The sequence below is a fragment of the Thunnus thynnus genome, chromosome 3 (genome assembly GCF_963924715.1).
Source record: "Thunnus thynnus chromosome 3, fThuThy2.1, whole genome shotgun sequence".
Classification (NCBI taxonomy): domain Eukaryota; kingdom Metazoa; phylum Chordata; class Actinopteri; order Scombriformes; family Scombridae; genus Thunnus; species Thunnus thynnus.
The window spans coordinates 20,747,373-20,774,996 of NC_089519.1; the positions used below are offsets into that span (position 1 = coordinate 20,747,373).

The 27,624-nt window shown below is 40.1% G+C and overlaps 1 protein-coding gene across 4 annotated transcripts in view; it reads left to right on the plus strand.

The window, feature by feature from the left end:
- Positions 1–1,119: 1,119 nt before the first annotated feature.
- Positions 1,120–27,624, plus strand: part of LOC137179763 (mucin-2) — a 48,370-nt gene continuing 21,865 nt past the window's right edge. For 2 of the 4 annotated variants that reach the window (XM_067584704.1, XM_067584703.1), the window contains exons 1-18: positions 1,120–1,266; positions 4,638–4,709; positions 11,833–12,038; positions 12,190–12,254; positions 12,467–12,615; positions 12,776–12,847; positions 20,270–20,475; positions 20,625–20,689; positions 20,897–21,045; positions 21,213–21,284; positions 21,723–21,848; positions 23,412–23,617; positions 24,152–24,216; positions 24,685–24,833; positions 24,991–25,062; positions 26,280–26,485; positions 27,029–27,093; positions 27,398–27,546. In XM_067584704.1, the coding sequence (XP_067440805.1) occupies positions 1,167–1,266; positions 4,638–4,709; positions 11,833–12,038; positions 12,190–12,254; positions 12,467–12,615; positions 12,776–12,847; positions 20,270–20,475; positions 20,625–20,689; positions 20,897–21,045; positions 21,213–21,284; positions 21,723–21,848; positions 23,412–23,617; positions 24,152–24,216; positions 24,685–24,833; positions 24,991–25,062; positions 26,280–26,485; positions 27,029–27,093; positions 27,398–27,546 (2,194 nt within the window). In that variant the 5' untranslated portion in view covers positions 1,120–1,166. Of the gene's footprint in view, positions 1,267–4,637; positions 4,710–10,313; positions 10,397–11,832; positions 12,039–12,189; positions 12,255–12,466; positions 12,616–12,775; positions 12,848–20,269; positions 20,476–20,624; positions 20,690–20,896; positions 21,046–21,212; positions 21,285–21,722; positions 21,849–23,411; positions 23,618–24,151; positions 24,217–24,684; positions 24,834–24,990; positions 25,063–26,279; positions 26,486–27,028; positions 27,094–27,397; positions 27,547–27,624 lie in introns of those variants that run through there. The other 2 variants (XM_067584706.1, XM_067584705.1) reach the window with 2 other exon arrangements.

The window sequence follows — 27,624 nt, forward strand, 5'->3', positions numbered from 1 at the left end:
AAAGTTCTGTAGTGAAGGGGCTTGGGTGTGGCCAGCAGGCTCCTCAGTGCCCCTCAAATGCAGGGCCGTGTTGGGATAAAGTTGCTTAGGTGTTCAAATTCGGTGAGATAATTGCTATCATCATTCTGGACATAATTTTTTCGAAAATGTTTCACCTGACAGGAAGTCAACCATTTTGAATTTCACGTGTTAACTTTCATTTTACAAACACATGTTTGAGACCTTTGGAATACACAAAAACTCAAGAAACTTTGCATCTATATTCACATTGGTAAAAATTTCGATTTGATATTGCACTTGGGCTTGGGTGTGACATGTCAGCTGTATAGCGTTCCCTGATATCTTTAAGCATTTTTGAGGTCCTAGGGGTGCTTGAAAAGTCATGAAACTGCACATGCATCAGAAGTAATGAAATGTGATATCTGATATGGGTGTTAGGCATGGCTGAGACAAAATGGCTCGAGGGCCACCCTTAAAGAACTTTAAAGTCTGATCCTCCACCTTTAAATTTGACATGTATGAAATTTGGGACACAGATGTACTATTTCCATCATTAAGAAATACCTCTTTGAGCCACACTGTAAGTCCAACAGGAAGTCGGCCATTTTGAATCTGCTTTGCATTTTTTTTCCAAAATGAAGCCATTGACAGGCATACTTTAACAACTCTTCCAAGAGTCTTAACCCCCACCACAGCTATACCTTCAACTCCAACAAGTGCATATCCCTTATCAGGTAAAAAAAAAAGGAATGAAAAGAGATCCCCCCCTCCCTTTTTAAAAAGTTCACATTAAACAATGACAATTTGTTTCTATAAAATAACTGTGTAAATAATTCTTGTCAATAATTTTTTCAAATGTTTGGGTATGGAAACACCTCACAGGTACATTCTATACACAGTGAATGTAATTAGGGACACATACTATACCATTTGTCAATCATTTTTTCGAATGTCTGGGTACAGAAACACCTCAGAGGTACATTCTGTACACTGTGATATGAACATCAGATGAAGAAATTTCGAAAATATTGTGGATTTCTCTGCTTTAAAATTACTTCTCAAAAAGTACTCATGCATTCAATGCACTTTTAAATGTAATCCTAATTATTTTTCATCCTGGTAATGCCACATCTCCACCAGGAAATGCAACCTCTCAACAAGTGAGCATGACATCACCACCAGTCCATGCAACCTCCACAGTAGTCAACATGACCTCACCACCAGTCAATGTAACCTCACTACCAGTCACCACTATGTCAATGCCAGGTAATGCATCTTCTTCCACAGCCAATTTATCAATGCAGTTTTCAAAATCTTTGTAACAAGCACTACAACTTCACCACCAATGTCAGTTTTCTAGGTAACATGAGCACTACACTAATTAATGCAGCTGCATAAGGTGTCTTTATCACATTGCTGGCATGATAATCGGGGCCCAAGCACAAAAGTGCCAGGGATCCAACAGTCCCTTGCACTTTTGAGGGGCTTGTGATGGTCAAAAAGTCACAAAGATAGGCACACAGGTCAGAACTGGCAAAAATTGCAAAGTTCTGTATTGACGGGGCTTGGGTGTGGCCAGCAGGCTCCATATCGTTCCCAAACGCAGGGCCGTGTTGGGATAAAGTTGCTTGGGTGTTCATGAAATTCGGTGAGATAATTGCCATCATCATTCTGGACATAATTTTTTTCGAACATTTTTCACCTGACAGGGAGTCAACCATATTGAATTTTGTGTGTTAATTTTCATTTTACAAACACGTTTGAGACCTTTGGAATACACAAAAACTCAGGAAACTTTGCACCCATAGTCACACAAGTAAATATTTCGATTTCATATCACACTTGAACTTGGGCGTGGCACATCAGCTCTATCGCATCCCCTAATAGCTTTAAGCATTTTTGAGGTCCTAGAGGTGCTCGAAAAGTCACAAAACTTTGCACATATACCAGAAGTAATGAAACGTGATATCTGATATGGGTGTTAGGCATGGGTGAGACAAAATGGCTCAAGGGCCGCCCTCAAAGAACTTTAAAGTCTAATCCCCCACCTTTAAATTTCACATACATGTATGAAATTAGGGACACATACTATACCATTTGTCAATCATTTTTTCGAATGTCTGGGTACAGAAACACCTCAGAGGTACATTCTGTACACTGTGATATGAACATCAGATGAAGAAATTTCGAAAATATTGTGGATATCTCTGCTTTACAATTATTTCTCAAAAGTACTCATGCATTCAATGCACCTTTAAATGTAATCCTAATTATTTTCCATCCTGGTAATGCCACATCTCCACCAGGAAATGCAACCTCTCAACAAGTGAGCATGACATCACTGCAAGCCAACCCAACCACACCACAGGTCAATATGACCTCACCACAAGTGAACCCAAACTCACATCCAGTCAGTATGTCCTCACCGACATTCAACTTGACATCTCCATCAGTCAATACAACCTCAAATCCAGTCCACATGACCTCACCAACAGTCAATGCGACCTCAAATCCAGTCAATATGACCTCACCACCAGTGAAAATTTCAAAACCAGTGAACGCAACCTCGCCACCTATTAACATGATATCATTGGCAGTCAAACCAACCACACCACAGGTCAATATGACATCATCACCAGACATAATAACCTCACCACAAGTGAATCCAACTTCACATCCAGTCAAAATGACATCACCATCAGTCAATGCAACCTCAAATCCAATCAATTTGACCTCACCACCAGTCCACATAACCTCAACACCACTCAATGCAACCTCAGATCCAGTCAACATGACCTCACCACCAGTCCACATGACCTCACAATCAGTCAGTGCAATCTCAAATCCAGTCAATATAATCTCACCACCATTCAATATAACCTCAAATCCTGTCAATATAAACTCACCACCAGTCCACATGACCTCACCACCAGTCAATGCGACCTCAAATCCAGTCAATGTGACCTCACCACTAGTCAATTCAACCACAAATACAGTCAATATTACCTCACCACCAGTTCACATAACCCCACCACCAGTCAATGCAACCTCAAATCCAGTCAATATCACCTCACCACCAGTCAACATTTCACCACCAGTGAATGCAATCTCGCCACCAGTCACCATGACATCACTGCCAGTCAAACCAACCACACAACAGGTCAATGTGACCTCACTACTAGACGTAATAACCTCACTACAAGTGAACCCAACCTCACATCCAGTTGATATGACCTCACCAGCAGTCAATATGATGTCACCATCAGTCAATGCAACCTCAAAGCCAGTCAATATGACCTCACCACCAGTCCACATGACCTCACCACCAGCCAGTGCACCCTCGAATTCAGTCAATATGACCTCACAACCAGTGTACATAACTTCACCAGCAGTCAGTGCAACTTCAAATCCTGTCAGTATAACCTCAACACCAGTCAACATGACATCACTGCCAGTCAAACCAACCACACCACAGGTCAACATGACCTCACCACCAGATGTAATAACCTCACTACAAGTGAACGCAACCTCATATCCAGTCAATATGACCTCACTACCAGTCTACATGACCTCACCACTAGTCAATTCGACCTCAAATCAAGTCAATATGACGTCACCACCAATCAACATTTCACCACCAGTGAATGCAACCTCAAATTCAGTCAATATAACCTCACCACCAGTCAACACGACATCACTGCCAGTCAGTGTGACATCAAATCCAATCAATATGACCTCACCAGCAGTCCACATGACCTCACCACTAGTCAATTTGACGTCAAATCAAGTCAATATGACCTCACCACCAATCAACATTTCACCACCAGTCAATGCAACCTCAAATCCACTCAATATAACGTCACCACCAGTCAACATGACATCACTGCCAGTCATCCCAACCACACCACAGGTCATTATGACTTTACCACCAGACAATATAACCTCAGCACAAGTGAACCCAACCTTGCATCCAGTCAATATGACCTCACCAGCAGTCAACACGATGTCACCATCAGTCAATGCAACCTCACATCTACTCAACATGACCTCACCACCAGTCCACATTGCCTCACCTTCAGTCAATGCAGCCTCAAATACAGTCAATATGACCTCATCACCAGCCCACATGACCTCACTACCAGTCAATGCAACCTCACCAGCCCACATGACCTCACTACCAGTCAATGCAACCTCACCATCAGTAAACATTTCACCACCAGTCCATGCAACCTCCCCACTAGTCCTGATGACCTCAATACCAATCAATGCAACCTCAACACCAGTCACCACAATGTCATTGTCAGGTATTGCATCTTCTCCCACAGCCAGTTTATCAATGCAGCTTTCAAAATGTTCATAACAGTCACAACTTCACCACCAGTAAATACAATGTCAGTTTACTAGGTAACATGAGCACTATACTAAGAAATGCATCTGCATAAAGTGTCTTTATCACATCGCTGGCGTCATAATTAGGGCCCATCTGAGCACGAAAGTGCAAGGCACCGAATGATCCCTTGCATTTTGAGAGGCTTGGGATGCTCAAAAACTCAAAAACTCATGAAACTTTGCACCTATGTTTGAACTATGTGTTTAAAATATGATGTAATATTTTACCTTAAAACTTAAACTTTCAGTTGTGCAGACACCAACTCAAGCCCCCACCACGGCTCGACCTTCAACTCCAACAAGTGCAGCTCCCTTAACAGGTAATACAAAAAGAAGAAAAAGTTTCTGCTTTTTTTGTGAATTCTCTTTAAACAATGTCAGTTTGTTTTTAAAAAATAATTGTATCAATACTTCTTGTCGATAAGTTGAAATGTGTTAAAGGCTTGAGTATGGCAAGACCTCACACGTACACTCTGTTCAGTAACTGTGATGTGAACATTGTACCGGGAAATTGCACAAACATTATAGATTTCTCTACCTTCAACTTCTCAATAAGTAAAATACATAAATCACTTTTTTTATCTTAATTATCATAATCACCTGCATGAGAAAATGACATGTTAAGCATAACTCAGCAGTTGTCATTTAAATAGAAAAAATAAAACCAAACAATAAAGAAGTAATAAATCTCTCTAACTCATACATTCAATAAACTTTTACATGTAATCCTAATTATTCTCCATCCTGGTAATGCCACATCTCCACCAGGAAATGCAACTTCTCAACCAGTCAATATGACATCACTGCCAGTCAACCCAACCACACCACAGGTCAATATGACCTCACCACCAGACAATATAACCTTACCACAAGTAAACCCAACCTCACATCCAGTCAATATGACCTCGACAGCAGTCAACATGACGTCACCATCAGTCAACGCAACCTCAAATCCAGTCAACATGACCTCACCGCCAGTCCACATGACCTCACCACCAGTCAATGCGACCTCAAATCCAGTCAATATGACCTCATCACCAGTCCACATGACCTCACCGCCAGTTAATGCGACCTCAAATCCAGTCAATATGACCTCATCATCAGTCAACATTTCACCACCAGTGAATGCAACCTCCACAGTAGTCAACATGACCTCACCACCAGTCAGTGCAACCTCACCACCAGTCCATATGACCTCTCAACCAGTTCATGCAACCTCACCACCAGTCACCACAATGTCTTTGCCAGGTAATGCATCTTCTCCCACAGCCAGTTTATTGATACAGTTATCAAAATGTTTGTAACAATCACCACAACTTCACCACCAGTCAATACAATGTCAGTATTCTAGGTGACATGAGCATTACACTAAGAAATGCAACTGCATGAGGTTTCTTTATCACATTGCTAGCACAATAATTGAGGCCCAGGCACAAAAGTGCCAGGGGTCTAACGGTCCCTTGCACTTTTGAGGAGCTTGTGATAGTCAAAAAGTCACAAGGATAGGCACAAATGTCAGAACTGTCAAAATTTTCTCTTGTGACTGGGCTTGGTGTGGCCAGTGGGCTCCATATCTCCCCAAAACGCAGGGCCATGTTGGGATAAAGTTGCTTGGGTGTTCATGAAATTCGGTGAGATAATTGCTCTCATCATTTTGGACAAATAATTTTTCACCTGACAGGAAGTCAACCATTTTAATTTCCTGTGTCAATTTTCATTTCATAGACACATTTCAGACCTTTCGAATACACAAAAACTCAGGAAACTTTACACCCATGTTCACACTAGTAAATATTTTGATGAGATATCACAGTTGAGCTTGGGCGTGGCATGTCAGCTCCATTGTGTCCCCTAATAGCTTTAAGCATTTTTGAGGTCTTAAGGGTACTCGAAAAGACACAAAACTTTGCACATGCATCAGAAGTAATGTAACGTGATATCTGATATGGGTGTTAGGCATGGGTGAGACAAAATGGCTCAAGGGCCATGCCTAAAGAACTTCAAAGTCTAATCCCCCACCTTTAAATTTCACATACATGTACGACATTTGGAACACAGATGTACCATTTCGATACATAAAAAAATACCTCTTGGAGCCATACCATGTGTCCAACAGGAAGTCGGCCATTTTGAATCAGCTTTGCATTTTTTTCGCAAAGTGAACCCATTGACAGGTGTAGTTTGACAAACTCCTCCTAGAGTTTTAACCCCTACCACAGCTATAACTTCAACTCCAACAAGGGCATATTCCTGAGAAAAAGAAAGAAAAGTTTTCCCCCTTTTTTCATGAATTCATGTTAAACAATGCCAATTTGTGTCTATGAAATAATTGTATCAATAATTCTTTTCAATCATTTTTTCAAATGTTTGAGTATGGAAACACCTAACAGTTACATTCGGTACACTGTGATAAGAGTATTATGAAGAAATTTAGAAAAAATTTAGATTTCTCTGCTTTACAATTACTTCTCAAAAAGTAATCCTGCATTCAGTGTACTTTTAAATGTAATCCTAATCATTTTCAATCCTGGTAATGCCACATTTCCACCAGGAGACTCAACCTCTCAACAAGTCAACATAACATCACTGCAAGTCAACCCAACCACAACACAGGTCAATGTGACCTCACCACCAGACAATATAACCTCACCACAAGTGAACGCAACCTCAAATCCAGTCCACATGACCTCACCACCAGTCAATGCGACCTCAAATCCAGTCAATATGACCTCATCACCAGTCAACATTTCACTACCAGTGAATGCAACCTCCACAGTAGTCAACATGACCTCACCACCAGTCAGCGCAACCTCACCACCAGTCCATATGACCTCTCAACCAGTTCATGCAACCTCACCACCAGTCACCACAATGTCATTGCCAGGTAATGCATCTTCTCCCACAGACAGTTTATCGATGCAGTTATCAAAATGTTTGTAACAATCACCACAACTTCACCACCAGTCAATACAATGTCAGTTTTCTAGGTGACATGAGCACTACACTAAGAAATGCAACTGCATGAGGTTTCTTTATCACATTGCTAGCACAATAATTGAGGCCCAGGCACAAAAGTGCCAGGGGTCTAACGGTCCCTTGAACTTTTGAGGAGTTTGTGATGGTCAAAAAGTCACAAGGATAGGTACAAATGTCAGAACTGTCAAAAATGTCTCTTGTGACTGGGCTTGGTGTGGCCAGTGGGCTCCATATCTCCCCAAAACGCAGGGCCATGTTGGGATAAAGTTGCTTGGGTGTTCAGGAAATTCGGTGAGATAATTGCTCTCATCATTCTGGACAAATGATTTTTCTTCGAAAATTTTCACCTGACAGGAAGTCAACCATTTTGAATTTCCTGTGTCAATTTACATTTCATAAACACATTTCAGACCTTTCGAATACACAAAAACTCAGGAAACTTTACACCCATGTTCACACTAGTAAATATTTCGACGCGATAACACACTTGAGCTTGGGTGTGGCATGTCAGCTCTATTGTGTCCCCTAATAGCTTTAAGCATTTTTGAGGTCTTAAGTACTCGACCTCGAAAAGTACTCGAAAAGTCACAAAACTTTGCACATGCATCAGAAGTAATGTAACGTGATATCTGATGTAAATCTAGAGTAGATCTAAACAATGCCAATTTGTGTCTATGAAATAATTGTATCAATAATTCTTTTCAATCATTTTTTCAAATGTTTGAGTATGGAAACACCTAACAGTTGCATTCGGTACACTATGATAAGAGTATTATGAAGAAATTGTGAAAAAAAATGTAGATTTCTCTGCTTTACAATTACTTCTCAAAAAGTAATCCTGCATTCAGTGTACTTTTAAATGTAATCCTAATCATTTTCCATCCTGGTAATGCCACATCTCCACCAGGAGACGCAACCTCTCAACAAGTCAACATGACATCACTGCAAGTCAACCCAACCACACCACAGGTCAATATGACCTCACCACCAGACAATATAACCTCACCACAAGTGAACGCAACCTCAAATCCAGTCCACATGACCTCACCTCCAGTCAATGCAACCTCCAATCCAGTCAATATGACCTCACTGCCAGTCAAACCAACAACGCCACAAGTTAATATGACCTCATCACCAGACATAATGACCTCACCACAAGTGAACCCAACTTCACATCCAGTCAACATGACCTCACCACCAGTCCAAATGACCTCAACAAATGTCAATGAAACTTCAAACCCAGTCAATATGACCTCACAACCAGTCAATGCAATCTCAAATCCAGTCCATATGACCTCCCCACCAGTAAGTGCAACCTCAAATCCAGTCAATATGACGTCACCACTATTCAACATCACATCCCTGCCAGTCAACCCAACCACACCACAAGTCAACATGACCTTACCACCAGACATAATGACCTCACCACAAGTGAGCCCAACTTTAAATCCAGTCAATATGACCTCGTCAAGAGTCACCATGATGTCACCATCAGTCAATGTAACCTCAAATCCGGTCAACATGACCTCACCACCAGTCAGTGCAACCTCAAATTCAGTCAATATGAGCTCACAACCAGTCCACATAACCTCACCACCAGTCAATGCAACCTCAAATCCAGTCAATATAACCTCACCTCCAGTCAATGCAACCTCCAATCCAGTCAATATGACCTCACTGCCAGTCAAACCAACAACGCCACAGGTTAATATGACCTCATCACCAGACATAATGACCTCACCACAAGTGAACCCAACTTCACATCCAGTCAACATGACCTCACCACCAGTCCACATGACCTCAACAAATGTCAATGAAACTTCAAACCCAGTCAATATGACCTCACAACCAGTCAATGCAATCTCAAATCCAGTCCATATGACCTCCCCACCATTAAGTGCAACCTCAAATCCAGTCAATATGACATCACCACTATTCAACATCACATCCCTGCCAGTCAACCCAACCACACCACAAGTCAATATGACCTCACCACCAGACATAATGACCTCACCACAAGTGAACCCAACTTCAAATCCAGTCAATATGACCTCGTCAAGAGTCACCATGATGTCACCATCAGTCAATGTAACCTCAAATCCAGTCAACATGACCTCACCACCAGTCAGTGCAACCTCAAATTCAGTCAATATGAGCTCACAACCAGTCCACATAACCTCACCACCAGTCAATGCAACCTCAAATCTAGTCAATATAACCTCACCAGCATTCAATATGACATCACTGCAAGTCAATCCAACCACGCCACAAGTCAATATGACCTCACCAAAAGACAGAACGACCTCACTACAAGTACAAGTGAACCCAACTTCACATATACTCAATATGACCTCGCCAATAGTCACCATGACGTCACCATCAGTCAATTTAACCTCAAATTCAGTCAACATGACCTCAACACCAAACCACATAACCTCACCACCAGTCAAGCCAACCACACCACAGGTCAACGTGACCTCACCACGACACGTAATAACCTCACCACAAGTGAACCCAACCTCACATATAATCGATATGACTTCACCAGCAGTCAATATGATGTCACCATCAGTCAATGCAACCTCAAAGCCAGTCAGTATGACCTCACCAACAGTCCACATGACCTCACCACCAGCCAGTGCAACCTCGAATTCAGTCAATATGACCTCACAACCAGTTTACATAACCTCACCAGCAGTCAGTGTAACATCAAATCCAGTCAATATGACCTCAGCATCAGTCCACATTGCCTCACCACCAGTCAAACCAAGCACACCACAAGTCAATATGACCTCATCACCAGTCCACATGACCTCACCTTCAGTAAATGCAACCTCAAATCCACTCAATATGACCTCACTACCAGTCAATGCAACCTCACCATCAGTAAACATTTCACCACCAGTCTATGCAACCTCCTCACTGGTCAAAATGACCTCACTACCAATCAATGCAACCTCAACACCACTCCAAATGACCTCACCACCAGTTAATTCAACCTCACCACCAGTCACCACAATGTCATTGCCAGGTAATGCATCTTCTCCCACAGCCAGTTTATCAATGCAGCTTTCAAAATGTTCATAACAATCACAACTTCACCACCAGTAAATACAATGTCAGTTTACTAGGTAACATGAGCACTACCCTAAGAAATGCATCTGCATAAAGTGTCTTTAGCACATCGCTGGCGTTATAATCAGAGCCCATCCGAGCACGAAAGTGTAAGGGGCCAAATGATCCTTTGCATTTTGAGGGGCTGGGGATGCTCAAAAACTCACAAAACTTTGTACCCATGTTCACATTAGTAAATACTTCAGTTTGATCTCACACTTGGACTTAGGCATGGCACGTCAGCTCTATAGCGCCCACTAATTACTTTTACCATTTTTGAGGTTCTAGAGGTGCTTGAAAAGTCATGAAACTTTGCACATGTATCGGAAGTGGCGAAACTTGATATCCGATATGTGTCTTGGGCATTGGTGTGGCAAAATGGCTCGAGGGCTATCCAAAAAACTTCAAACTCTAAGCCCCCACCTTTAAATTTGACATATATATACGAAATTTGGGACACAGCTGTACCATCTCCAGATTTAAAAAACGCGTCTTGGAGCAATACCCTAAGTCCAACAGGAAGTAATCTGTTTTGAATCTGCTTTGCAATCTTTTTGCAAAGTGAAGCCATTGACAGGCATTGGACTTAAACAAACTCGTCCTAGAGATTTAACGCGAGCAACTTCAGATTTGGTAGTTAATATCTATAAACCTTTGCGATGTGAAATTGCGACGCTTTTGAGCTGTTGTGGAAATCCTTTGGCTGATGATCAATTTTACCCAAAACATTTAACATGTAGATGTTCTAACTCTACTTTACATTGTCTAACCTGCCCCAAATTTCTCATGCTTGATAAGCGCCACCTACTGACAACAGGGAGTCAGCCTTATGTGACAAACATCATCCGATTTACAAGAAATTTACATGGTGTGGTCTACACAATATACATTGACATCACCCATAAATAGTGGGTGTTCTCCAGCGCCACATATTTGCCAGAGGAGGTGTTATCTCCTACATGCAATGTCCAATATTCATGAAAATGTATATCCATGTCAGTTGCCATCTTGTAAATGTATTTCTCCATTAATATTTCACTTATGTAGTATTACCTTGGGGCAACAAGAAGTGAAGCCTAATTGAAACATCAACTATGTATACACAGTTTCCAATATGTCATCTCGACCGGCACCTCCTTCCCACAGGAAATAATATTTTACCCATTCACACTGTCCGATAATCCTGAAAATTCTGAGCCCTGTCACCCGACCTCCATTAGCAACACCACAGCTGCCGCTCTCTCAGACATGCGTGAGGTGCGAGGGCCCGTACATCGCTGCTTGCAGCTTTATTTTGTAATTTTATATTTGTTAACACAGCCTCTTTTGCTGTACTTTTTTATTCATTTCTAGCTAACACAAGCTCTCCACCAGTAAATGGAACATCAGCACCACCAAGAATCACAACTACTGGTGCCCCAGCTACAACCACAACTGCTGCACCACCACCAGAGCCAAAAATTAAGCTGGGATTTAAGTTGCAGCGAAATTTTACACCAGAACTTGAAAACAAATCCTCACCAGCGTTCAAGGAATTAGAAAACAAAGTGGCCACACAGGTGAGTTTATATATTTTCAACCCCTTTTATGGCCTTGAAATAAATAAGAGTAGAGATATAACATGGCATAGTTGTGGCATAATATCAGCTTTCTTGTCTCATATGTGTTTTGAAAAATTTAACTTGTTTTTTTAATATACTTCATTCACAGCTCAACAAGGTTTATTCAACAAAGTATGGAGAGAGTTTCAATCGAACTGTTATCAACAGCTTCAGGTATACAACATTGCTTCTTCTTCTTACTGAATGGTTTGCTGTAGTAGGTGAAAAAGGACAGTAGTCAGGTTTCATTGATTAATTTGATTTGTTCTTTCATTTATACATATTTATACTTGTCATGTAGACTACAGTTACAGTTAAACAATGGTAAATTAATCAGTATACAGCATTCGATGATTGATAATTATGTAAAAATGATTATGTTACAGGCAGGGATCCGTTGTAGCAGATGTTGACCTGATATTCAATGAGGTGAATTCACTGCCAAATGCCAGTTCAGCTGCTGACACATTGGTGGCTGCTGCTTCCAGCTCAAACTTTTCCCTGAGCGTCAACAAATCATCCATTTCTGCAACTGGTAAATTGGTTTGATTATTCCCTGATTCAAAAAGAAAACCTTAACTTTGTTACATACACTTACAAGACACTGTGAATTCAATGACAAAATAATTAAATAATGATTGCCTATGTGTTTAAAATATGACATATAAATTATTTTTTTAATTTAAAACTTTCAGTTGTGCAGACACCAACCCAAGCCCCCACCACAGCCCAACCTTCAACTCCAACAAGTGCAGCTCCCTTAACAGGTAATACAAAAATAAGAAAAAGTTTCTGCTTTTTTGTGAATTCTCTTCAAACAATGGCAGTTTGTTTTTATGAAATAATTGTATCAATACTTCTTGTCGATAACTTGAAACGTTTCAAAAGTTTTGTATGGCAACATTTCTCACTGTTCAGTGAATGTGATATGAACATTGTACCAGGAAAATGCACAAACATAGATTTCTCTACCTTCAACTTCTCAATAAGTAAAATACATCAATTACTTTTGTATCTTAAATATCATGATCAGTTGCATGAGAAAATTACGTTAAGCATAACTCAGAAGTTGTCATTTAAATAGAAAAAATGAGACCAAACAAAAAGAAAGTAATAAATCTACCTAATTCATATCTTCAATGAACTTTTACATGTAAACCTAATTATTCTCCATCGTGGTAATGCCACATCTCCACCAGGAAATGCAACTTCTCGACCAGTCAACATGACATCACTGCCAGCCAATCCAACCACACCACAAGTCAATATGACCTCACCATCAGACAATATAACCTCACCACAAGTTAACCCAACCTCACATCCAGTCAATATGACCTCACCAGCAGTCCACATGACGTCACCATCAGTCAATGCAACCTCAAATCCAGTCAACATGACCTCACCACCAGTCCACATGACCTCACCACCAGTCAATGCAACCTCAAATCCAGTCAATATGACCTCACCCCCAGTCAACATGACCTCACCACCAGTCAGTGCAACCTCACCACCAGTCCATATGACCTCTCAACCAGTTCATGCAACCTCACCACCAGTCACCACAATGTCATTGCCAGGTAATGCATCTTCTCCCACAGCCAGTTTATCGATGCAGTTATCAAAATGTTTGTAAAAATCACCACAACTTCACCACCAGTCAATACAATGTCAGTTTTCTAGGTAAGATGAGCACTACACTAAGAAATGCAGCTACCTAAGGTGTCTTTATCACATTGCTAGCACGATAATTGAGGCCCGAGCACGAAAGTGCCAGGGGTCTAATGGTCCCTTGCACTTTTGAGGGGCTCGTGATGGTCAAAAAGTCACAAGGATAGGCACAAATGTCAGAACTGTCGAAAATTGCAAATTTCTCTAGTGACTGGGCTTGGTGTGGCCAGTGGGCTCCATATCGCCCCAAAACGCAGGGCCATGTTAGGAAAAACTTGCTTGAGTGTTCTTGAAATTCAGTGAGATAATTGTTCTCATCATTCTGGACATAATCTTTTTTTTTTTAAATTTTCGCCTGACAGGAAGTCAACCATTTTAAATTTTGCATATTAATTTTCATTTTACAAACACATTTCGGACCTTTGGAAACACAAAAACTCAGAAAATTTTACACCCATATTCACACTTGGGCTTGGGAGTGGAATATCAGCTATATCGCGTCCCCTAATAGCTTTAAGCATTTTCGAGGTCTTAGGGGTACTCGAAAAGTCACAAGACTTTGCACATACATCAGAAGTAATGAAAAGTAATATCTGATTTGGGGGTTAGGCATGGGTGAGACAAAATGGTTCGAGGGGCACCCCTAAAGAACTTCAAAGTCTAATCCCCCACCTTTAAATTTCACATACATGTACGATATTTGGAAGACATATGCACCATTTCGATACAAAAAAAATACCTCTAGGAGCCATACCATGTGTCCAACAGGAAGTCGGCCATTTTGAATCAGCTTTGCATTTTTTTCGCAAAGTGAACCCATTGACAGGTGTAGTTTGACAAACTCCTCCTAGAGTTTTAACCCCTACCACAGCTATGACTTCAACTCAAACAAGTGCATATCCCTGATCTGGTAAAAAAAGAAAAGGAAAGAAAATTTTCCCCCCTATTTTTGTAAATTTACGTTAAACAATGACAATTTTTTTAAAAAATAACTGTGTCAATAATTCTTTTCAATAATTTTTTCAAATGTTTGAGTATGGAAACACCTAACAGTTACATTCGGTACACTATGATAAGAGTATTATGAAGAAATTGCGAAAAAAATGTAGATTTCTCTGCTTTACAATTACTTCTCAAATGTACTCATGCATTCAGTGCACTTTTAAATGTAATCCTAATCATTTTCCATCCTGGTAATGCCATATCTCCACCAGGAGACGCAACCTCTCAACAAGTCAACATGACATCATTGCAAGTCAACCCAACCACACCACAGGTCAATATGACCTCACCGCCAGACAATATAACCTCACCACAAGTGAACCCAACCTCACATCCAGTCAATATGACCTTACCAGCGTTCAATAGGTCATCACCATCACTTAATACAACCTCAAATCCAGTCCACATGACCTCACCTCCAGTCAATATGACCTCACTGTCAGTCAAACCACAGGTCAATATGACCTCATCACCAGACATAATGACCTCACCACAAGTGAACCCAACTTCACATCCAGTCAACATGACCTCACCACCACTCCACATGACCTCACCCTCAGTCAATGTAACCTCAAATCCAGTCAATATGAGCTCACTACGAGTCAATGCAACCTCAGATCCAGTCAGCATGACCTCACCACCAGTCCACATAACCCCACCACCATTCAATATAACCTCAAATCCTGTCAATATAACCTCAAATCCAGTCCACATGATCTTGCCACCAGTCAATGCAACCTCAGATCCAGTCAACATGACCTCACCACCAGTCCACATAACCTCACAATCAGTCAATGAGACCTCAAATCCAGTCCATGTGACTGCACCACTAGTCAATGCAACCACAAATACAGTCAATATGACCTCACCAACAGTCCACATGACCTCACCACTAGTCAATTCGACCTCAAATCAAGTCAATATGACCTCACCACCAATCAACATTTCATCACCAGTGAATGCAACCTCAAAGCCAGTTAATATGACCTCACCAACAGTCCACATGACCTCACCACCAGCCAGTGCAACCTCGAATTCAGTCAATATGACCTCACAACCAGTCTACATAACCTCACCAGCAGTCAGTGTAACCTCAAATCCAGTCAATATGACCTCACCACCAGTCCACATTACCTCACCAGCAGTCAAACCAACCACACCACAGGTCAAGGTGACCTCACCACCAGACGTAATAACCTCATCACAAGTGAACCCAACCTCACATCCAGTCGACATGACCTCACTAGCAGTCAACATGACATCACCATCAGTCAATGCATCCTCAAATCCAGTCAATATGACCTCACCACCTCTCAACATGACCTCACTACCAATCAATGCAACGTCAAATCCAGTCAATATCACCTCACCATTATTCAACATCACATCTCTGCCAGTCAAACCAACCACACCACAAGACAATATGACCTCACCACCAAACATAATGACCTCACCACAAGTGAACCCAACTTCAAATCCAGTCAATATGACCTTGCCAAGAGTCACCATGACGTCACCATCAGTCAATATAACCTCAAATACAGTCCACATGACCTCACAACCAGTCCACATAACCTCACCACCAGTCAATGCAACCTCAAATCCAGTCAATATTACTTCACCAGCATTCAGTATGACATCACTGCAAGTCAATCCAACCACACCACCATTAGTCAACATGACGTCACCATTATTCAATGTAACCTTGAATACAGTCAATATAACCTCACCATCAGTCCAAATGACCTCACCGCCAGTCCTTGCAACCTTAAATCCAGTCAATATGACCTCCCCACCAGTCAAGATTTCACCACCAGTAAATGCAACCTCACCACCAGTCAACATGACATCACTGCCTGTCAAACCACCTACACCACAGGTCAATATGACCTTACCACCAGACATAATAACCTCACCACAAGTGAATCCAACGTCACATCTAGTCAACATGACTTCATCACCGGTCCAAATGACCTCACCACCAGTCAATGCAAGTTCAAATCCAGTCAATATAACCTCACCACCATTCAATACAACCTCAAATCCAGTCAATATAACTGCACCACCAGTCCACATGACCTCACTACCAGTCAATGCAACCTCACCATCAGTCAACATGACTTCACCACCGGTGGATGCAGCCTCACCACCACTTAATATAACCTCACTACCAGTCACCACATTGTCATTGCCAGGTAATCTATCTTCTCCCACAGCCAGTTTATTAATGCAATTTTCAGAATGTTTGTAACAATCACCACAACTTCACCACCAGTCAATACAATGTCAGTTTTCTAGGTGACATGAGCACCACACTAAGAAATGCAGCTGCATGAGGTGTCTTTATCACATTGATAGCAGTATAGTCAAGGCCTGAGCATAAAAGTGCAAGGGGCTCAATGGTCCCTTACATATTTAAGGGGCTTGAGATACTCAAAAACTCACAAAATTGGCACATATGGCAGAACTGGCAAAAATTGCAAAGATCTGTAGTGACAGGACTTGGGTGTGGCCAGCAGGCTCCATATCACCCCCAAAAACAGGGTCATGTTGGGATAGTTATTTGGACGTTCATGAAATTCGTTCAGATAATTGCTATCATCTTTCTGGACATAATACATTTTTTTGATTTTTTTTAGCCATTTTTGATTTTGTGTGTCAATTTCCATTTTACATTTACTTACACACATTTGTGGCCCTCAGGATGCACAAAAAGTCACAAAAGTTTGCACTCATTTTCGAACTAGTAAATATTTCGATTTGATATCACAATTGGGCTTGGGCATGGCGTTGGCTCTACTGTATCCCCAAATTACTTTTACCATTTCTGACGTGCTAGGGGTGCTCGAAAAGTAATAATACTTTACACATGCATCAGAAGTGGTGAAACGTGATAGTTGATATGGGTCTTGGGCATGGGTGTGGCAAAATGGCTCAAGGGCTCCCCCTAAAAAACTTCAAAGTGCATGCCCCCACTTTTAAATTTGATGTAAATGTATGCCACTTTGAATCTGATTTGCATTTTTTTCGCAAAGTGAACCATTGACAGGCATTGTACTTTAACAAACTCCTCGCAGAGTTTTAACCCTGACCACAGCTGTGCCTTCAACTGCAACAAGTGCAAATCTCTTGTCAGGTAAAAAAGAAAAAAAAGAGAAGAGAAGAGAACTTTCCCCCCTCTTTTGTAGATTCTGTTTAACAAATGACAATTTATTTTTATAAAATAAATCCATCAATACCTTTTTTTAATAATTATTTCAAATGTCTGGTTGTGGACACACCTCACTGGTACATCTGTACACTGACTGTGATATGAAGAAATTGCAAAACCATTGTAGATTTCTCTTTTTAAAAATTTGTTCTCAAAAAGTAAAAATACATAAATTATTTTTGCATGTTAAACATCATGATCAGCTGGAGAAAATGACATTTTAAATATCACTCAGCAGTTGTCATTTAAAATGAATAAACAAACAAAAAAAAGGTAGGAATGAATGTGTCTATCTCATACATTCAATGAACTTTTACATGTGATCCTAATTATTCTCCATCCTGGTAATGTCACATCTCCACCAGGAAATGCAACTTCTCCACCAGTCAACATGACATCACTGCCAGTCAACCCAACCACACCACAGGTCAATATGACCTCACCACCAGACAATATAACCTCAGCACAAGTGAACCCAACCTCACATCCAGTCAATATGACCTCACCAGCAGTCAACATGACATCACCATCAGTCAACATGATGTCACCATCAGTCAATGCAACCTCAAATCCAGTCAATATGACCTCATCACCAGCCCACATAACCTCACCACCAGTCAATGTGACCTCAAATCCAGTCAATATGTTCTCACCACCAGTCAACATGACATCACCACCAGTCCATGTGACCTCCACAGTAGTCAACATGACCTCACCATCAGTCAATGCAACCTCACCACCAGTCCATATGACCTCTCAAACAGTTCATGCAACCTCACCACCACTCACCACAATGTCATTGCAAGGTAATGCATCTTCTCCCACACCCAGTATATCAATGCAGCTTTCAAAATGTTGGTAACAATCACCACAGCTTCACCACCAGTAAATACATTGTCAGTTTACTAGGTAATGTAGGCACTACACTAAGAAATGTATCTGCATAAGGTGTCTTTATCACCTAGCTAGCACTATAATTAGGGCCCGAGCACCAAAACGCAAGTGGCCCAATGATCCCTTGCATTTTTGAGGGGCTTTGGATGCTAAAAAACTCAAAAAGACTGGCATACATGTCAGAAACACAGAATATTGCAAAGTTCTGTAGTGACTGGGTTTGGGCATGACCACCGGGCTCCATAGCACTCCTAAACAAAGGGCCATCTTGGGATAAAGTTTCTTGGATGTTCATGAACTTCGGTGAGATAATTGCTTGCTCATTTCTGGACATAATACTTTTTTTGGAAATTTCACATCAGCTCTATAGCACGCCCTAATTACTTTTACCAGTTTTGAGGTTCTAGAGGTGCTCAAAAAGTAATGAAACTTTGAACATGCATCAGGAGTGGAGAAACTTGATATCTGATATGGGTCTTGAACATGGGTGTGGCAAAATTGCTTGAGGGCTACCCATAAAAACCTTCAGAGTGTAAGCCCCCACCTTTAATTTTGACATATATGTATGACGCAGACGTACCATCTCCAGACCAAAAAAAAGGCCTCTTGGAGTCATACCCTAAGTCCAACAGGAAGTCATCCATTTTGAATCTGCTTTGCATTTGAAGCCACTGAGAGGCGTTGGACTTTAACAAATTTGACCTAGAGATTTAACCCCCACAACGTTAAATTTGGTAGTTAACATCTATAGACCTTTTTTGCAATGTTAAATTGCAAAGCTTTTGAGCCTTCGTGGAAATCCTTTGGCATGGCATGCCGATCATCAAAACATTAAACACATAGTTGTTGTTACTCCACTTTACATTGTCTAATCTGCCCCAAATTTCTCATGATTGATAAGTGCCACCTTCTGACGACAGGAAGTCAGCCTTATGTGACCAACATCTGATTTACAGGAAATTTACATGGTGTGGTCTACACATGATATACATCAACATGACCTATAAATAGTGGGTGTTCTCTTGCACCACATATTGGGCAGAGGAGGTGTTAGTTATCTCCTACATTGCTGTCTAGTGCATTAATATTTCACTTATGTTGTGTTGCCTATGGGCAACAAGAAGTGAAGCCTAATTGACATATAGTTCATCAAATGTATACACAATTTCCAATATGTCATCTCCAGTGCCACATCCTTCCCACAGGAATTAATATTTTACCCATTCACACAGTGTCCAATAATCCTGAAAATTCAGAGCCCTGTCAACCGACCTCTATTAGCAATACCACAGCTGCCACTCCCTCCGACATGTGTGCGGTGTGAGGGCCCATACATCGCTGCTTTCAGCTTTATTTGTAATTTTATATTTGTTAACACAGCTTGTCTTGCTGTACTATTTTTATTCATTTCTAGCTAACACAAGCTCTCCACCAGTAAATGGAACATCCGCACCACCAAGAATCACAACTACTGGTGCCCCAGCTACAACCACAACTGCTGCACCACCACCAGAGCCAAAAATTAAGCTGGGATTTAAGTTGCGGCAAGATTTTACACCAGAACTTGAAAACAAATCCTCACCAGTGTTCAAGGAATTAGAAAACAAAGTAGCCACACAGGTGAGTTTATATATTTTCAACCTCTTTTATGGCCTTGAAATAAATAAGAGTAGAGACATAACATGGAATATTTGTGACATATCAGCTATCTTGTCTCATATGTGTTTTGAAAAAATTTAACTTGTTTTTTTAATATACTTCATTCACAGCTCAACAAGGTTTATTCAACAAAGTATGGAGAGAGTTTCAATCGAACTGTTATCAACAGTTTCAGGTATACAATATTGCCTCTTCTTACCGAATGGTTTGCTGTAGTAGATGAAAAAAGACAGTAGTCAGGTTTCATCAATTGATTTGATTTGTTCTTTCATTTATACATAGTTATAATTGTCATGACTACAGTTACAGTTTATAAATGGTAAAATTAATCAATATGTGGCATTCGATGATCAATAATTATGCAAAAAATATTATGTTACAGGCAGGGATCCGTTGTGGCAGATGTTGACCTGATATTCAATGAGGTGAATTCACTGCCAAATGCCAGTTCAGCTGCTGACACATTGGTGGCTGCTGCTTCCAGCTCAAACTTTTCCCTGAGCGTCAATACATCGTCCATTTCTGCAACTGGTAAATTGGTTTGATTATTCCCTGATTCAAAAGAAAACCTTAACTTTGAAAGTTTTTATTACATCCACTTACAACACAATGTATATTCAATGACAAAATAATTTAATTGCGATTGCCCATGTGTTGAAAATATGACATTTTTTTTAATTTAAAACTTAAACTTTCAGTTGTGCAGACACCAACCCAAGCCCCCACCACAGCCCAACCTTCAACTCCAACAAGTGCAAGTCCCTTAGAAGGTAAGACGAAAAACAAAAAGAAAATCTTTCCCTGTTTTGTAAATTCTCATTAAACAACGACAATTTGTTTTCATAAAATAACTAGGAATAATTCTTGTCAATAATTTCAAATGTTTCATTTGGGTATGGAAATACCTCACAGATAAATTCTGTACACTGACTACTGTATGAAAATTGTATCAACAAATTGAAATTATAAATTTCTCTGCCCTAAACTTCTCAAAAAATGAAATAAATAAAATTATTTTTGCATGTTAAACATCATGAACAGCTGTATAAGAAAGTGAAATGTTGAACTTTACACAGCAATGGTCATTTAAAATGAAAAAATAAACAAAACAAATAGGAAGTAATACGTCTATCTAGTCCATACATCCACTTAACTTTTACATATAATCCTAATTATTCTCCACCCTGGTAATGCTACATCTCAAACAGGAAATGCAACTTCTACATTACTCAACATGACATCACTGCCAGTCAACTCAACCTCACATCCAGTCAATATGACCTCACCGCCGGTCAAAATGACCTCACCACCACTCACCACAATGTCACTGCCAGGTAATGCATCTTCTCCCACAGCCAGTTTGCCAATGCAGTTTTCAATCTGTTTGTAACAATCACCATAAATTCACCACTACTCAATAAAATGACAGTAGGTCTAGGTAGCAGTTTTCTCATCCATGCAATAAGACTCAACAACTTTACTAAAGCAATCAATTGTTATAGACTTTAATATATATAATACATATATACTAATTGAAACAACTGTACCACCAGTCAATGCAACTTCACAACCAGCCAACATGACCTCACCATCAATCAACATGACCTCACCTCCAGTCAATGCAACTTCACCACCAGTTAACATGACCTCACCACCAGTCAATGCAACCTCACCACCATTTAACGTGACCTCACCACTAGTCAATGCAACCTCACCACCAGTTAACATGACATCACCACCACTCAATGCAACTTCACCACCAGTCAACATGACCTCACCACCACTCAATGCAACCTCACCACCAGCCACCATGACCTCACCACAAGTGAATCTGACCTCACGTCCAGTCAACATGACCTCACCACCACTCAAAGCAACTTCACCACCAGTCAATATGACATCACCACCAGTCAATGTAACCTCACCACCAGTAAACCTGACCTCACCACCAGTCAATGCAACCTCTCTGCCAGTTAACATGACATCACCACCAGCCACCATGACCTCCCCACAAGTGAATCTGACCTCACATCCAGTCAACATGACCTCACCACCACTCAAAGCAACTTCACCACCAGTCCATATGACATCACCCCCAGTCAGTGCAACCTCACCACCAGTTAACATGACCTCACCACCAGTCAATGCAACCTCACTGCCAGTTAACATGACATCACCACCACTCAAAGCAACTTCACCACCAGTCAATGCATCCTCACCACCAGTCACCCTGACCTCACCACAAGTGAATCTAACCTCACATCCAGTCAACATGACCTCACCACCACTCAAAGCAACTTCACCACCAGTCAATATGACCTCACCACCACTCAATGCAACCTCGCCACCAGTCAACATGACCTCACCACCACTCAAAGCAACTTCACCACCAGTCCATATGACATCACCACCAGTCAGTGCAACCTCACCACCAGTTAACATGACCTCACCACCAGTCAATGCAACCTCACTGCCAGTTAACATGACATCACCACCACTCAAAGCAACTTCACCACCAGTCAATGCATCCTCACCACCAGTCACCCTGACCTCACCACCACTCAAAGCAACTTCACCACCAGTCAATATGACCTCACCACCACTCAATGCAACCTTGCCACCAGTTAACATGACCTCACCACCACTCACCACAATGTCATTGCCAGGTAATGCATATTCTCCCACAACCAGTTTATCAATGAAGTTTTCAAAATTTTTGGAACAATCACCACAACTTCACCATCAATCAATACATTGTCAGTTTTTTAGGTAGCGTGAGTGCTAAACTAAGAAATACATCTACATAAGCTATTTTCATCACATTGATAGCATTATAATTTGTAAATTTATATTTGTTAACGCAGTTTGTCTTGCTGTACTTTTTTATTTATTTCTAGCTAACACAAGCTCTCCACCAGTAAATGGAACATCAGCACCACCAAAAATCACAACTACTGGTGTCCCAGCTACAACCACAACTGCTGCGCCACCACCAGAGCCAAAAATTAAGCTGGGATTTAAGTTGCGGGAAAGTTTTAAACCAGAACTTGCAAACAAATCCTCACCAGCGTTCAAGGATCTAGAAAACAAAGTAACCACTCAAGTAAGTTTGTATATATTTAGTTCTTTTTTTCATCTTTCCATATCTCAAATGAAGCATAGAAAGTTTAGATGACAGAACTTCAAAAGACGTTGTCTCCTTAAGAATGTTCTAAAGAGATTCTCAAATTAGATCATCTTTGATCCTGTAGTGGGAATGGGTTGTCAAGATGCAATAGCAGGGAATAGAATATATATTGTTAATACAAATACAGTAATAAAAATAGCTTTCATTTAAAATATGGAGTAATACAATTCAGAACAGTTCACATATGTGTATCACACAGCATTATATTTTCAATACTCAAGTTTGAGATGGAGGAAACAGATACTTGGGGATGTGATGTTTTACATGTCAAAACATGGCTAATGTCAGGCACAAATGATTATTATAAATGAAAAGGAGAAAGCTCTTTCAAACAAGACACTAAATTAAGCAGTGAAGTATTAGTGAAGAAAAATGGATAAGTTCTGGCAACATTTTTCTTTTCTCGTATTTTAAAATTATATCATTGTTTTTATTAAAACTCATTTGCAGCTCGACAAGGTGTATTCAGAAAGATTTGGAACAAGCTTCAATCGAACTCTCATCAACAGCTTCAGGTATGAAATATTGCTCCTGCTATTACATTTTACAAAGTTGCATATTCTGGTTTGGTAATGAATAGATTTTTATTTGCTTATTAATAGAAATTGAGAGGATTTCTGTGCTTAAATTTCAGTTGTATGGTTTATCATAGGTACAAGACAAAAGAGTTTAGATTTTATGAAAATATTTTTGTTGTTTTTTTTATCCATACATGTATCATTAATCCTTGTCATGGAGTTTTAGTTAAACAACAATGGCCAAATAAGATTACAGCAATGAAAACTAACTAAGTTTCGGTTGTATGGTTTATCATAGGTACAAGACAAAAGAGTTTATATTTACAAAAACGATTTTTATTGTTTTTCATTCATACATGTATCATTCATCCTTGTCATGGAGCCTTCATTAAACAACAATTGCCACAATGGCCAAATAAGTTTACGGCAATGAAAAATAACTTCTCAAAAACATTCATTTTACAGTCAAGGTTCAGTTGTGGTTGATGCTGAGCTGATATTCAATAATGCAACTACACTACCAAATGCCAGTTCTGCGACTGAAACTCTGAAGACTGCTGCTTCCAACTCAAGCTTTTCCCTCAGTGTCAACACATCATCTATTACTGCAACTGGTAAGACCATATATTGTTACCAAGTAATAATTTTTAAAAAATGTCAGTCATTGAATGTTGAATTTGAAAACTACTATTTCAAGCACATACTGCATGTATGATGACACAAATATTTTTAAGATACCACAATTACTTATTTTATAATTGTTGTTTTCAGTTGTGATGGCACCAACTCAAGCCCCAGCCACGGCTGCACCTTCAACACTGATGAACACAACTCCCTCACCAGGTATTATCATAACACAACCTGTTCATGAAATTTTCACTCTATTAAGTTTAAAAGATCAAATACTGTCACTTAATCAGTTCTCAACACAATTTTACAGGTATATATAATGTAATTAGCATTAGTTATTTCTAATCAGCAAGTGACATAAGTATCTAACCAACACTTCTAGTCCATGAAATAACAAGACTCAACAACTTTACCAAAGTAATCAATTGTTATAGACTTTTATGTAATAAATATGTAATAATTAATTAAAACAACTGCATCAGCAGTCAATGCAACTTCACCACCATTCAACATGATCTCACCACCACTCAACGCAACTTCACCACCAGTGAACATGACCTCACCACCACTCAATGCAACCTCATCACAAGTTGACATGACATCACCACCAGTCAATACAACTTCACCACCAGTCAACATGACCTCACCACAACTCAACGCGACTTCATCACCAGTCAAAATGACCTCACCATCACTCAATGCCACCTCACCACCAGTAAACATGACCTCACAACTAGCTAAAGCAACTTCACCACCAGTTAACATGACCTCACCACCATTCAATGCAACCTCACCACCAGTTAACATGACCTCACCACCAGCTAAAGCAACTTCACCACCAGTCAACATGACCTCACCACCAGTCAATGCAACCTCACCACCATTTAACACGACGTCACCACCAGTCAATGCAACCTCACCACCAGTTAACGTGATATCACCACCAGTCAATGCAACCTCACCACCAGTCATCATGACCTCACCACCACACAATGCAACTTCACCACCATTTAACATGACGTCACCACCAGTCAATGCAACCTCACCACCAGTTAACATGACCTCACCACCACTCAATGCAACTTTACCACCAGTCATCATGACGTCGCCACCACTCAGTGCAAGCTCACCACCACTTAACATGACCTCACCACCACTCAATGCAACCTCACCACCACTCGCCACAAAGTCATTGCCAGGTAATGTATCTTCTCCCACAGCAAATTTATTCATGCAGTTTTCAAAATTTTTGGAACAATCACTACAACCTCACCACCAGTCAATAAAATGTCAGTTTTCTAGGTAGCTTGAGTGCTTCACTAAGAAATGCATCTGCATAAGGTATCTTTATTACACTGTTAGTATTACAATTTGTAATTTTATATTTGTTAACGCAGTTTGTCTTGCTGTACTTTTTTATTAATTTGTAGCTAACACAAGCTCTCCACCAGTAAATGGAACATCATCACCACCAAGAATCACAACTACTGGTGTCCCAGCGACAACCACAACTGCTGCCCCAACTCAAGAGCCAACAATTAAGCTGGGATTTAAGTTGCGGGAAAGTTTTAAACCAGAACTTGCAAACAAATCCTCACCAGCGTTCAAGGATCTAGAGAACAAAGTAACCACACCGGTAAGTTTGTATATATTTAGTTCCTTTTTTCATCTTTCATTAATGAAATCCCAAATGAAGCATGGAAAGTTTAGATGCCAGAACTTCAAAAGACGCTGTCTCCTTAAGAATGTTTAAAGAGATTCTCAAATTAGATCAACTTTCATCCTGTAGTGGGAATGGATTGTCAAGATACAATAGCAGGTAATAGAATATACATTGTTAATACAAATACAGTAATGAAAATAGCTTTCACTTAAAATATGGAGAAATACAATTCAGAACAGTTCATATATGCGTATCACACAGCATTATATTTTCAATACTCAAGTTATAGATGGAGGAAACAGATGCCTAAGAGATGTGAGTTTTTACATGTCAAAACATGGCTAATGTCGGACACAAATGTGAGAAATGAATGAAATGGTGAAACCTCTTTCAAACAAAAAAAAGTAAAAAAGCATAGGAGTGAAGAAAAATGGAAAAGCTGTGGCGTACTTTCAACATATTTCTTGTCTCATATTTCAAAATTGTATAATTGTTTTTATCAAAACTCATTTACAGCTCAACAAGGTGTATTCAGAAAAATTTGGAACAAGCTTCAATCGAACTGTCATCAACAGCTTCAGGTATGAATTATTGCTCCTGCTATTACATTTTACAAAGTTGCTGATTCTGGTTTGCTAATGAATAGATTTTTATTTGCTTATCAATAGAAATTGGGAGGATTTTTTTGCTTAAGTTTCAGTTGTATGGTTTATCATAGGTACAAGACAAAAGAGTTTATATTTACAAAAACGATTTTTATTGTTTTTCATTCATACATGTATCATTCATCCTTGTCATGGAGCCTTCATTAAACAACAATTGCCACAATGGCCAAATAAGTTTACGGCAATGAAAAATAACTTCTCAAAAACATTCATTTTACAGTCAAGGTTCCATTGTGGTTGATGCTGAGCTGATATTCAATAATGCGACGACACTACCAAATGCCAGTTCTGTGACTGAAACTCTGAAGACTGCTGCTTCCAACTCAAGCTTTTCCCTCAGTGTCAACACATCATCTATTACTGCAACCGGTAAGACCATATAGTATTACCAAATAATAATTTTTAAAAAATATCAATCATTGAATGTTGAATTTTGAAAACTACTAT